This window comes from Botrytis sinoallii (assembly GCF_014898435.1).
Source record: "Botrytis sinoallii strain Bc 23 chromosome Unknown BSIN_006, whole genome shotgun sequence".
NCBI classification, from domain to species: domain Eukaryota; kingdom Fungi; phylum Ascomycota; class Leotiomycetes; order Helotiales; family Sclerotiniaceae; genus Botrytis; species Botrytis sinoallii.
Genome location: NW_024066033.1, coordinates 2,374,380 through 2,388,982, shown reverse-complemented (window position 1 = coordinate 2,388,982; position 14,603 = coordinate 2,374,380). Strand labels below are relative to the sequence as shown.

Below are 14,603 nucleotides of genomic sequence, written 5' to 3'. Positions count from 1 at the left end.
TCTTTTCCTGACATTATCTGTGTGTAAAGTCAAGGCTTCAAAAATGGTATCGCCCACTTCGGAATACATGTCAATTGGTTTTTATCGCGTACCACGGCACGCAATAGTACATTTTTTTAATTTCGACATACAGCAAGGAATTTTGGATGATACCCATCGTTGTATTGTAAGAACGTTGTATGATTGGGCTCAAAGATACGATTATGGGAAGCTGTTCTGCGCTTTATTGTGGTACAAAGCGGGCCACGCTGAGCTTCAGGAATTCCATAAAGTATTGCGAAATGTTTATATAAACGAAGATCATCTGTACCTTGTTCGTTGTAGTGTCCGGGAGTTCAAGCAGATGCTCTGTAGGATCGCGCAGATAAGACATTGTGCCGCCCACCACCAAGTCGATGCTCCTGTTTTGATCATAAAGGAAATGGTGTATGATTGCATCGAACTTACGATCATGCTTAGAGATCCAAGGCGACTAAATTGATGGAGACAATCTGGGAGGATACGGCAGAGGAGATATTCTACAATTCGAATAATCGCAATCATCGCGAAGACCTGGTTGACGAACTCAGGAGGACGAATAAGAAAATCGACAAATTGGCTGCAACGCGCCGTGCCTTGAACTATAAGAAGGAAGATATTGATTGGCAACTCAGCGGTCGACGCTCACGATAAAAGTTGCATAATGAACTTGTGCTTTCCCACAAGATTGTGCATGGGGATGAACTGGGTTAGTTACCATACCTTGAGTCAGTGTGCACTTGTTCTGGTGCATGGTCATCGCTGTTGGCGGACGACGCTCCAGCTGACGCTCCAGCTGACGGCTATGGATTTGGGTTGGTGTCAAAAATGTGAAAATGTATGAAGCTGCGAATTTACCTATGTAAAAGATTATAATTCCTTCGTGAGACGTGAGACGTGAGACGTGAAAATGCTCGGTCCAAGTGAGGCCATAAGTCATGAAGTTTGAGCTCCGATCAGGCGCTTGCATCAAAGAGTGTGATCCATCAACTCGATTGAATGGGAAATCATGTGTGTTGCTTCTTTCACGCCAATTGTTGGTAAAATGGTCTAACCTATGGATGGATGGATGTCTAGGTAGGTAGGTAGGTAGAGGAAAGTGTGGCTCTTCGGTCTGTGATTGCTTGGACGTACCAGATTGTGCTTAGTCAGAAAACGGTCACAGTCTATTAGATCGGTGGATCAACAGGATTGGCTCACTTGCTTACGTAAGCTTACATCACGTCAAGCGTCTTGGTAGGTACTTTGTGAGGTGAGGTGGTTTTAAGCTTCATTCTCAAATCCTGTAATGATATTCAAATCTATCACCACTACAGCATCGTTCTGATGTACGTGATATTGAGGTTCCGCTTGATTACTTTGAACATCTCATTGACACGGAGGTTGCAATGGGTACGCCTGCGAACAGAATCGTATTCATGGGAGATAGTCAGGGAGCTTCAATCTTGTATCTTTTTTTGCTCACTCAAAGAAAGGCCGCGGGCCTTGCAGCTATTAGTACATGGGCGAAGTTTTCCACGACGCCGCTGGAAATAATAGCACAGATGCAAGAAGAAAAAAAGGTCTATCCGAGAGTTGGACGAAAAATACACGGTTGTATATGCTGCACGGGAAGGAAGACGTCTTTGTCCCTCTATCGAGATCTGAAGCTCTCGCGGCTGCGCTTGAGCGTTATCGTGCCCGTGGCCAAGGATTTGCTACTCTTGAGTGGTCGGTTCTTGATGATTTGCGTCATTCCTTTGTTGAACGTGTTTGGCCTTGCGTTCGAAAGATTTGGAGCGCCTTTTGACAGAAACAGAGCCAGCATCAGAACTATCAAGTTTATCTTAGTACTCTTCCCACAATATTCAAATAAAATCATACCTCCCCCCACAATTTTCCACTTGCTACAAATTGTTCTGAGGTTGAGTGCAAAAACAAGCGCGTACATACTTCGTCACTGAAGCAAGCTGGTTGCATATATGCATGACGGAGAAGAAGAAACAAATATGTAACCAAAAAGCAAAAGAATGGTGAAGAGAAGGTGGTGAAGTGTAGAATACGGGGCTGAATAATGATAGTAATTGTTTGAAGATTGATTGATTGATTGATTGATTGATTGAATTTACATCTACCTTTAGTCTAAGATTATATAGGATGGCTAGGCCTGATGGGCCTAATAGGTAACTTTTTGATTTATAATATTGGTTATGATTTTATTAGGGAAGTGAAAACAAATGCTGGGGAACAGTGTTTGCTTATTATATGTATTGCATATAATAAGAAAATTCTGATGATCAAGAAATTATGAGGAGGTTAAGTCTTTTTCTTATTTCCTTAATTATTTCTTTTTCATTATCTTCTTCTCTTTCTTTTCTATTATTACTTTTTTCTTTATTACTTCTTGTTCAAAAATCCTTACTAGATGTTATGCTCTTGTAGTGATTTTGATGATATTGATAAATTTGATAGCTAATTCGATATCTATTTTGGTATACAATAGGAATTGTATAATGATTTTCGATAATGGTATATTTTGGAATGTCTTTTTTCTTTTTATTTTGTATATAGGATAGTTAATTAGGAGATGTTGTGGTATTTCAATATTACTGTATATATATTTATTATTGGAGTGATTGAATCAATATAGATATAATTTGATATATCCATAACCTAATTTCAATTGAAAGAGTGTATTAGTAGTATTTCGATTAATTTCAATTGATAGCTTAATTTTCAATCCGATTTTCTACGGAAATAGTTTTGAATAGGTTAATACTAATTGATTGAATCTGAGTTTATATTGATTGAGAATTAAACTCTATTAATTGAGAGAGGATTCTTTGATTATTATTCCTAGTAATTCAAAACTAGTTTTATTTAAGATGAATTATATTGTAATAACCTTTTTTGCTAGCTTATCTACTAGCTCATTCCCTTTTACTGATATATGCCCTAATATTCAATTTAAGGATATTTCAGATCCTTTAGTTATAATAACTTTGACTACCTTGATTGCTCAAATTTGATATATTTAGCCTGAATAATCTAAGAATATTTTCAATTGAAAAAGGTCTGCTTGATTATCTAAATAAACCTTGAACTTCTTTCCACTACTAGCAATTGAGCTAGTATATTCAATAGCTCGAATAACTCCATATAGCTCTCCATTATAGACTAATTGATTGCTTTTAATATTGACTTATTCTGATATAAAATCTGATTATTCAATTATATTAATATTATCCCTATACCAATACCTATTCCCTTTTCAATAGAAAAACCATCTATATAAATATAAATAATATTTTGATCTCTATATTTAAAATAATATTATAAAGTATTGCTGCATTTTCTTTTGAAGCCTAATTAATATTAACTTCGAAAGGGATTTCCTTTTTCCATAAAAGGAAATAAAAATAAATAATCTTTTCAAAAAAGAATAAATCAAATTTTTTATTAATTGATTTCCTAATTCTATCGAATTGAATTAACTTATATAACTTTCTTTGAAAAGTATTGATTGCTTTCTGATTAGTATATTAATATATTAAAATAGCTTTTTTGATATTGATTAAATATTTGGATAAGAGTTGTTACGGGGTAACACTAAGCCCTTTTTGTTCTGTTCTGTCCTGCTATATATGTGAGAGTAAGGTAGAACTTTCAGTTCTATCTCCTAGTCTTTTGGGTATTTAGTTTAGCGGTAAAGTTTCTGAATATTCCTAGAAGTGATCCTGTGATATTAGGTAGAATTATCTTTGGTTATAAGTGGAGCTGTATGGGGGGCTTATTTATAGCTTACAAGTCTTCATTGGTTTGGGGGCTAGCATATATAGATCCTGTCTGCCTGTCTGAATACCTAAGGTATTAGAATCCAGAATCCTGAAACCTCTTAGTAGGTAATAGTATAGAGACCATACCTTAAGGAGGGGGGTGATGTCACAGGGTGACACTAAGCCCTTTCTGTCCTGTTCTGTCCTGTCCTGCTATATATGTGAGAGTAAGATAGAACTTCCAGTTCTACCTCCTAGTCTTTTGGGCGTTTAGCTCAGCGGTAAAGCTTCTGAATACTCCCAGAAGTGATCCCGTGACAATTCGAAGGTATTTTGAATAATCATAATGAGGATAGATATTACTATTTAATCAAATAAAAATATTATGCCCCAACTTAGCAATTAGCTTTAGATCTTAAAGATAATGAAAAGATTATAGCTCATTATTATTACTTACACCCAAAGAAACCAGATCCACCGAAATGAATATTAGAAAACCCGAAGACTAAAGCAATTTTAATTTCTGAATAAAAAGTTACAAAAGAATTTGGAAAGCGAAGGCGTTTATTATAATAAAAGAAAATGCAGTTTGCATAATATACTTTCTCTCAGCTTGCTTGGAACAAGTAAGTCTTAAAGGGGAAAGTACTGTCACAGATTTACTAGCATAGTATATTAGCGTAATGAATGCTTAGTCATCTTTGCCATTATATAGCAAAGTTACATTATACCACTTTCAACCTCTTTGTAGAATATCATATATCCAATCTAGTACCTATCCCTTGCACCGTGATAGCATTGAAAAGATTAGTAATATAGAATAAGCCAATTTCTTTATAATTATTAATCTATAGATCTAATAGTATATATTGAAATAGAATATCAGAAGTCCTTCTATCTGTAAATAACAGATTGTGAGTAATAAGAAGGGGATATATAGGAATACCAAGCTTGGATATAAGGATTCTATCTATAAACCTATATTTCGCAGTTCCATTATTTATTAAATTAATAAATAGAATAATCATATTAAGCACAAGGAAAATTTCTATTGAGATTTTAAGAGATTTGCTATTTATTGTTTTAAGATATAAAGGATCTCTAGATATAACCAATCTCTTAATCCATAAAGACAAACTTTCCATAAAGAACCTCAATTCGCAATTATAAATCGAGGTTAATCTTTTAATATATTTAGCTAGAGAATTGAATTTCCGCTATCATCCGAATATACAAAGCCTTTGACGAATCCGTCCAAATCTCTGCTACCAGTAGGGATTGGAGAGGCATATCGAAATGATATTGTGGTAATTGAGAAACGATTAGCAGGCAGGAATATATTCTGATAAGTAAAGCTATAAATATTACAATAAGATTCAGGATTATAATAATAATCAGTAATAAAAAAACGGTGGACATTCGGAGTATATTGGTTTGTAGTAAAAGAACAATCAGAGTATTGTATGATTCCTGAATTGGTATTATATTTTATATCATTGCATCACTTTTCTTTATAATTGAATTTGATATAATCAGACTTTTTGTAATAAAAGCAGAGGCCAAGATTTAGATATTATTCTCTATTGTAATATAATAAGGATCGCTGGCCTTGGCGAGCAATATCCAATTATATAGAATCTCTAAAGGAATTAGATATAGATATTACAATAACAATAACAGGCTTCTTTTCATTAGGTTTTTTCTAATTACTAAAATTAATACTTTGATTTTTATATTAATTGTTAAAATAAATCTTTTTTTTAATTATTATAAATACCTTGCTATCAAACTATTTATATATCGATATTAATGGCAAAAGGTTTATTGGAGCAATTAACTGAAGCATCGATTAATTCTTATAAAACTTTGAGTTTAAGATTGGCAACTTATTATTCGACAGTCTTTTTGCATTTAATAATGAGCTACTTAAATTCAATAATAAAGTTATCAAATAACTAATAATCTTTTGTTTTATAAACTTTTTAGAAAACAATCTTTAATAATAATAATATATTCAAAATCCTTTTAGTTTTTGAATTAATACTTTAAAAAATTAAGGTGTTATCAGATTATTATTAAATTGATTTGATTATAGATACTTGAGGGCACAAGCTTCCCTTGTGATAATATTGTGTTATGCAGTATCGAAAAGTAAAAGAAAATATCATATTCGCCCAATTTATATGCGGGTTATGGTATTGTAATCATAGCAAGCCAAAAATGACTAGTATATCAGGAGAGAGTTTTGTAATAAAGAATATTCAGGTTTCTAAATATAATTCTATTGCTATAAGTATAATAAAATATTTTGTGATAATATTTGTTACATTATTATCAACTAAATAAAACTATTAGTAATAGGGTAAAAGTTAGATATGAATTTTATATTGATTAATAAATAATCGATTAATAAATACTTTATTAGAATATCTGCTATTAATCAGACTGATTACATTAAAAGGGAAAGTGTACATTGAAAATATAATAATTTGAATAAATAGAAATTTGCTATTTATAAAACTGAGTTGTAATAATTCAGTACTATCTACAGTGTATTTTATCCATTCCTCGTTTCTTGATGACCTCCACGGCTGACTTATTGCAAAAGTAATATATTTCCTGGGAACTCGTATATACTATTAAATGATAATGATAATATTGTACTATGGGATACGATGACTCTCACCTATACGTGGTGTATCCTACGAACCTTCGATCGTGTGATCGGAGAGCTAAGTAGAGTCAGCTGGAGTCGGGTAGTGGTTGTATACTAATCAAAGGCCATACTGAAAGCGAAGGTACGCGCAGCTAATCACTAGAGGGTGATTGTGAAGATACTTGGAATAAAGGATTACCAGCAAAATGGAGATGAAAACCATTCGACAGTAAAAGGGAGATGAGAGTGGGATTGATATGGAACTATGCCTTTACAAATCTGTGTGAGGAGTAAAGCTAGAGTATATTGTGGCAGAGTATTTGCGAAGCGGAATTAGCCTTTAAAACAATAAATAATAAAGTTTCTATAATATAGTTGAATCTGACTGAAGCCTATATTGGAAATAGAGTCGATATCCTTAACTTGACAAACGAAAATCGACAAAATACTTCTAGAACATTAACATACAAAGTTTTCATAATCCAATAATATATACGATTCACGGATATACCAAATTGGATATTTACAAATAGTAAAGGGAGTAATAGGAAGTATACAAAGACTAGAACAATATCTACTGAGGCTAGTAGAAATATATATAGAATAGAAAGAGAAATATTTTTAGTACCTTACCTCCGAGTATATGAAAGCAGTATAGCAGCGGAGAAGTTCTGGTATAGGAAGGATACTTTTAGCAAGCCATATTCGATAATGCTCGATTGGTATTACAGTGGTGAAGAATCTCAGACAGAGGCCAATCCTACAATATATATATATAACATGCTTCTAGCGCTCTATTTTTGATTATAAACTATACATTAGGGAAATGGATTTTATAAGCAAAGCTTTGATTAATAAATTAGAAATACTATAGAAGGGCTATCTGGCTAAAGGTCTGAAATAGCAAGCCTGCGAGATATAGTTGGCCTTATTGTACAAAAAAGATTCGGCAAAATAATGTGAAATGGTTATTAATTGCGAGACATAGTATATAATAATAGCAACAATGACACTATTTATATAGCTTGAGAGGATAAATGCGTATATCAGTCTATAATCGGATACTATAGAATAAAGAGTATAATAAAGGTATTAGATAGACTTAAGGAGCAAATAGGAATAGAGATATAAAGGAATGATTTTGATCCTAACCAGAACTTCCGAAGGTAATCATATAATAGATAGTTTAATATAATCAGAAGATTCTACAGAAGTCTAGTACTAGTGGCTTTATCACAAGTGAGCCGGGAAAGCGTTTGTAGGTGTAGCGAACCTACTTTGTGTTATAATATATTCTAGAAAGTAGTTATAATATAATTCATTTCTGCCAAGCTCAGCGAATATGCCTGCCGGGCAGGTCAATGAATTAGTAGAATACTGGATTCTTTGTTTGAATCGGCGATTCGCTTAGTAGGAAAGGAGAAAAGCGCTTCTGGACACTCTGCCCTCTAGTGGACAAGCAAATGCAGAATGGCATATCAAAACTATAGAACAATTAGAATTGAGAGTATTAATCAAACAAAACATAGTAATGAGAATTAATAATCACAATTAGAAAAGCGAAATACTAGTATTAGTATGGGATTATTAATAGAGTTAGCTGTAACAGAGATCTATACAAAATGATAGACTAATATAAGCTTACTATCAATCTTAAAGTATTGCCTTTAGTTATTGATAGTGTAGTAATTAAAGATATTACGGAAAAAGCCTAGGTTCTATAAAAGGAGGTTCTTGAGTATTTTGATAGTAGTGATAATCTTATGACAGACTTATTCCGACCAGATTGTATATTTAACAAACTTTTATAGAGTACAGAAGTATTCCTCGAAGAAATAGAAAAAAGTATTATAGGAATTTCGAGTACTTTATTAGGGCCTAATCAGATTACTGTTCGTTTTCTAAAGGCTTGCTGGGATTCTATTAGATTGGTAATTACTGGGATCTTCAATAAATACCTGCAATTTAGCTATTTCCCAGATAGATAGAGATAGGCAAAGGTGATAATGATTTTTAAGATTGAAAAGAAAAACAAATCGTTAGTACAATCCTGGCAATCAATAGCCCTATTCTTATATATCTCAAAGGATCTGGAATACATAATTGCTCAATATATCTTATAGATTACAATGATAATAGGTATATTCAGCCCCTAATATAATAAAGCACTCTTTAAGCAAATAGTAATGGATCTAGTCACTTCATTTATATATAATATCAAAAAGACCTTTGTCTACAAACAAGAAGTTACAATAATTATACTGAATATATAAGGTGCATTTGATGTACTCCTACCAAACAAATTATTGAAATGTATATATCAATAAGGATGGCCTTACTCCCTTCTACAATTAGTTTAAGCTTTTCTAAGTAATCACTTAGTGAGAGTTTGGTTGGAAAATATAACTACAAAATACAGTCATATCAAATATAGTATTCTGTAGGGCTTTCTATTCTCATTTATACTATATATTTTATACCTTACTGAGCTTTTGAATTAAAATATCAAGTTGCACTTCAGGTATACTAATGATATCTATATTTATTGTATATTCAAAAATGTTTACAAGAATATTAGTCTCCTCAAATGCAATCTCCATCAGATTTTCCAATAGAGTAAACGAAACCGTATAGTATTTATATTGGAAAAGTTAGAGATAATATATCTTTTCTAAAGGAGAGAAGTGTATACCCTATATCTAAAAATAAATAATAAAATAATGATTTGCTTAATCAATAAGACAAGCAACAAAACTATTCAATTAGTCTTATACTGGCTGGGAATCTGATTTGATTGGAAATTCTTCTTCAAAAGATATATAGCAGAATGAGAAATAAAAGCTCATAAGGTCGTAAGGCATATCAAAGGGCTTGTATAGATACAACACGGTCTGCTAGCTGCGGCGTTGTACAAAGCGGTGATTATCTATATCCTTTTCATTGCTTTTTATGGATTCGAGGTATGATATACAAACTAAACAAAGCCAAATCGGGTGGGGGAAGCTATCTATAGCACAATGGTAAGTATAAGGCTGGGTAGTTATATCACCAAGGTCAATTGAGCGATTATCCTAGCAGCAAAAGGAGTTCTATCCACTTGGTGTACGATTCTGATCATTATAATTTTAAGAGACTCTAAACTATCATTTAACAAACTAGTATTCGAACAGGTACGAATAAAATTCGTATTTCGACTTTGCAAGATAAACGAAAATCATTTATTAATAATTCGTTTAGTATAAATATCTTAATATAAAATGAATAATATTAATCTCTATAGATTAGCTAAATTGATTTCAAAAACATTAAGATTAATATTCTTCCTACTATATTTTTCTATAAAAAGCTGTAAAGATCTTATAAAAGGTGTGAAAAAAGAAATAGCCGTATTTGAATTTATATAATAATAAAACTATCTATCTAACAGTTATATTATAATCTTCTCGGATAATATTAAACAATATTATTGAGAACAAAAGATAATCAGCTACGGCTACACGATCTACCGGGAATAATTTCCAATAGCATCCGGTTATAAGGCGATCAACCTGCTTTTGCATATTTTCGATATCGAAATAATAAACGCTCTAAAAGGTTTGGAGTATACTATCCGATTAAAGCCGGCTAGACAGATCACTATATATATCAACAACACCTTAATCATCTAGTGTATTAAAGGCAACACCTCCAACTCATCCCAATAGGCGTTTCTGCACTATTATAAAATTATGAGGAACAGGCAAATAGCAATCCGATAATCATTTAGATATACTAGAATTCTTGGAAACAAGAAAACCGATTAGCTTATTGATCTAGATACTCATAGCAATTATATTGAGAATAATAATTCATCGCTCTCTATTATCAATAGAATAAGCTCAACAACTAAAACCTTTAGATAAAAGGTAGAACAAAAATAATAAAAATAAAATGAAATTACTTTTATCGATTGATACTATTACTAACATCTCAACTATCAAGTCAAGGAATCTGAGGAACTTGCCTTCCCCTATCCTATTCTTCAGTGACTAGTGGTACTCAGAATTGGACATGGGGATTTTGTATCCTACCATTGATACTTTCAGTATGATAATGTTACTTCAAAATGCTTCTGTGGATATAATAAAGAGTTTAAATACCTGATACTCTATCAACACTTTCACACCCAATTCAACAATTGGCTAAACAAATTTGGCTTAATCTTACAAGATATAAAAAATACAATTGATTATCTCTCTTTTCTTTTGAAAATCCCAATAGACTTTGTAATCTTCCTAGTAATTATTAATTACTTTAAGCAACTATATTCAATTTCTTTAAAGATCCTTTGATCTCCTATTTTCATATTGCTAATTGGGGTTGCATCCCCTTTGGAATCACTTTCCTTTTTTTATTACTATGTATAAACTGTATCAAACAAAAACTAATAATATAAAGCTTTTTAACTAGCCATAAACCTAAGCTACTTAATATAAAGTAGATTGAATAGCATCGATATTGTAAGCGGGAGATAAGCAATAGGAGTGCATATAACACTTCTGACCGCTTCTCCTCTAATCTATATTACAGTCGTAGAAGAATGGAACGCGTGGCTATGCCGGCACCTCTGCTAGTATAGTCCATCCCTAGTACCCCCTGGGAGGTCGTGGCGAGCCCCTGCAGCTTGCCCCCTGGATGTAAATTAAAATAAATAAATAAATAAATAAATATTATACTATTATATAAAGAAATATTAGAAGCACTTTCCGAAGATGCTAAAAAACCATTCTCGATATAGCCATAGATTGTATTAAGCTATTATTGTGTATAGAGCTGTTGTTGATAGTTATATTCCCGAAAGTCATTCTGATTGTAATTGCTATTGCTTCGATATTGTCCGCCTCAGCTGAATTATTGGTTTCCTTTTCCGATATTACTACGATTATATCCTGATACCCCTTTTGGAGATTCTGTGTTGTATCCTTTAGCTACTTGTTATATATCGACTTGTTTTTTCGTATTGCAATTCTAGATAGAATAACCTAGTTTTTTGTAGTAATAATAAAGACTGAAATAGCGTTCCTCCTCGTATTATTATATCTTGTTTTAGAATTTGATTATATCGAACTCTATAGGGTTATTATATAAAGCGGTAACAAATATAGGAAGGATTGTATTGAATCGAAATTGATTGTAATTGTTTTTTAATAAACCTATATTGTAATAATCATTTTCCCAGCAATTCTGACTTCAAATTATGAATTTCTTTCTTTACTCTTCAATATTATCTAGTATGTAGAGGCTTGAGTTTATATAAACTATGAGTTTTAGTTTTTCAGAAACTTTTTGCTTTAAAGCAAGAATTATCTCTCGATTAAATTTGTAATATTGATTACCTAAATATTCTAATTGTATATAGAATATTATAAAGACCTATTTCTTTAGCATCTTGAGTTTATTAAACTAAATCGCTATTTTCTATTTGGAATTGATTGTAATATAAAGATTATTAAGCTTTTTGAAAAACGAATCGGTAATTATATAAATCAAGTTATTTTGTAAAATATTATTAATATCTTTTAATTGTTTTTGATATATATATTCTTTAATAAAAAAGGCTATATATAAAAGTTTCTTTTTCTTAATATCAAATATAATGATATTAGATATCCAGTAGATTTGTAATTCTTATTTTTAAGTTAGATATTTGTTTTATTATATTATTGTATTAATCTTCTCTCCTTTAAAAGTTTCCGGGTTTTTGAAGGTTTATCACTAAGTGCTAATAAGTGAGTTAAGGGTTTAGACTAATGTGTTTTATAATAATTGAGAAAGCTGGTTTGTAATATTATATTTAATTATATCTAGATTTATAATGGATTTATATATTAACTAAAGCTATATGCTTATTATTCAGATCTACATCCATTCTAATCTTATATTATAAAGTGATTTTAATAAATTATTAACAATACTATATAAATAATATAAGTATAATTATTTATTCTCAGAAAAGCTGAGCACTAGGTTTTGAAGATCAGGGTCGGAAACGCTTGAAAGTTTATTTGCAAGCTATTGCTATTCAGCAAAAACAGTTTGAATGCTTATTTTAAGATTATCGAATATTTGAACTTTGTTTTCTATAAACAACAAATCAGATATATTTATCATTTTAAAAACAAAAACGAAGATAAGAATAAAGACAAAGATAAAAATGAAGACAAAGACAAAAACAAAGATAAGAGTAAAAAACAAAATCTTTATTAAAGTATTATTATCAAGATTAAATTGTTATTGATATATAGCAACAGGACCTTTAAGAAAATAGAATATACTATCACAATACAAAGGATAGGTATTAGATTGAATATATAATATTCTATAAAGAGGTTGAAAGTGGTACAATGTAACTTTACCATATAATGGCAAAGATGACTAAGCATCCACTACGCTAATATACTACGCTAGTGAACCCGTGACACTCTGAATCTTTATTGTAGATGGTATGGGTTGGTCAGTTTTTTCTATAAACTTTTTGATATTGCTTTCTATAATATTATAATATAATTAAATAGGATTGTTTATTATTATATAATATAATTTACAAGCTCTATCTAATTTATTCTAGATTATTTTTGTAATATAAGCTTCCTGATTTTTACAAAATTGAATAAAGCTATTAGCTATAAGGAACTTTATATTATTCATTTTCTATCAAATATTTTGTAAAACATTAATTGATTCCTTAAAGAGCTTTTATAACAATAAAGGATTTAATAAGAATAAAATGTTTTGATTTCATAATAATCTTTTGTATATCCTAGAGTTTGCAATAATCCGCGCTAGGGCTAGTTTCAGAATCAGCCGATTTGATATTATCACGGTGCAAGGGATAGGTACTAGATTGGATATATGATATTCTACAAAGAGGTTGAAAGTGGTACGATGTAACTTTGCCATATAATGGCAAAGATGACTAAGCATCCACTATGCTAATATACTATGCTAGTAAACCCGTAATAGTATTCCCTCTTTTAAGACTTGCTTATTCCAAGCAAGCTGAGAGAAAGTATATTATGTAAATTGCATTTTCTTTTGTTGTGATGAACGCTTTTGCTTTTTAAGTTCTTTTGTAGTTTTTTGTTTAGGGATCAAAATTGCTTTAGCCTCCGGATTTTCTAGTACCCATTTCAGTGAACTTGGTTTCTCTGGGTATAAGCGATGGTAGTGAGCTATGATCTTTTTATTATTCTTAAAATCTAAGATTGATTGCTAAGTTAAGGTGTAATGTCTCCATTTAACTAAGTAGTAATATTCATCCTCATTATGATTATCTAAAATGCCTTCGAATACCCACTTTTGGACTGGCTCCTCTTCACCGTCTTCCTTTTCAAGGACTCTATTCTGTGTAGTAACAGCTTTTGTTTCGTTAATCTAGGATTATATCAAGAACCGTTTATTATCATATACTGATAAGAGTAAAAAGTAATAAAAGACAGGAAAGATTTGTATATTCTCTAGTAATTGAATAAAACAAAATCGTAGATAAACTTTAATAACTTTATAAAATCCGATCTATTTATTATCTAGTTTTTTTGTTTTTTGAAAGATCTTTATATTCTTTATATTAACGAATATCTTCTATCCTATATAATATCGAGACGAATCAGTTCGATATCGATTTGCATACTCTTTATATATATCTATAGCTTGTTTAATAAGTACTTGAAATTGATTCAGAATTCTTTTTATCCTATTCGCTGTTTTATTGCTTTTAAAGAATTTATATTTTTGAGCTAATATTATTTCTAATAAGCAGAATTTGCTTAGCTCCATATCAATATTTGAATTAAAATCGTAATTAATAAAGAATAGAGAATATCCTATAATTTCCGAAACTATATTGTTAGAGGCAAACTCTACTAATAATAGCTATTCCATTCAATTATCTTGATGAAAGTTGATGAAAGCATATAGATATTGCTTGAAAACTGAATTGATATATTCTATCTGCTTATCCATCTATAAATAAAAAACTGAAAAATGTTTTAAAGTTATTGCTAGTCTTTTTAACAATTGTGCCTAGAATCCTGATATAAACTATATACCTCAATTCGAGATAATATTGTTTGATATACTATATAGGATATATATCTGATTAATAAATATACTAATTAGTTTTTTTGTAATTAAGA

General features: G+C 30.9%; 1 protein-coding gene across 1 annotated transcript; it reads left to right on the top strand.

Annotated features, from left to right (window-relative positions):
• Positions 1-1,519: 1,519 nt before the first annotated feature.
• EAF02_004434 (uncharacterized protein) lies at positions 1,520-1,807 on the top strand (the record flags this gene model as incomplete). Its single annotated transcript, XM_038900482.1, has 1 exon — positions 1,520-1,807. The coding sequence occupies one exon, from the start codon at positions 1,520-1,522 to the stop codon at positions 1,805-1,807; it is 288 nt and encodes a 95-aa protein (XP_038760189.1).
• Positions 1,808-14,603: the final 12,796 nt, after the last annotated feature.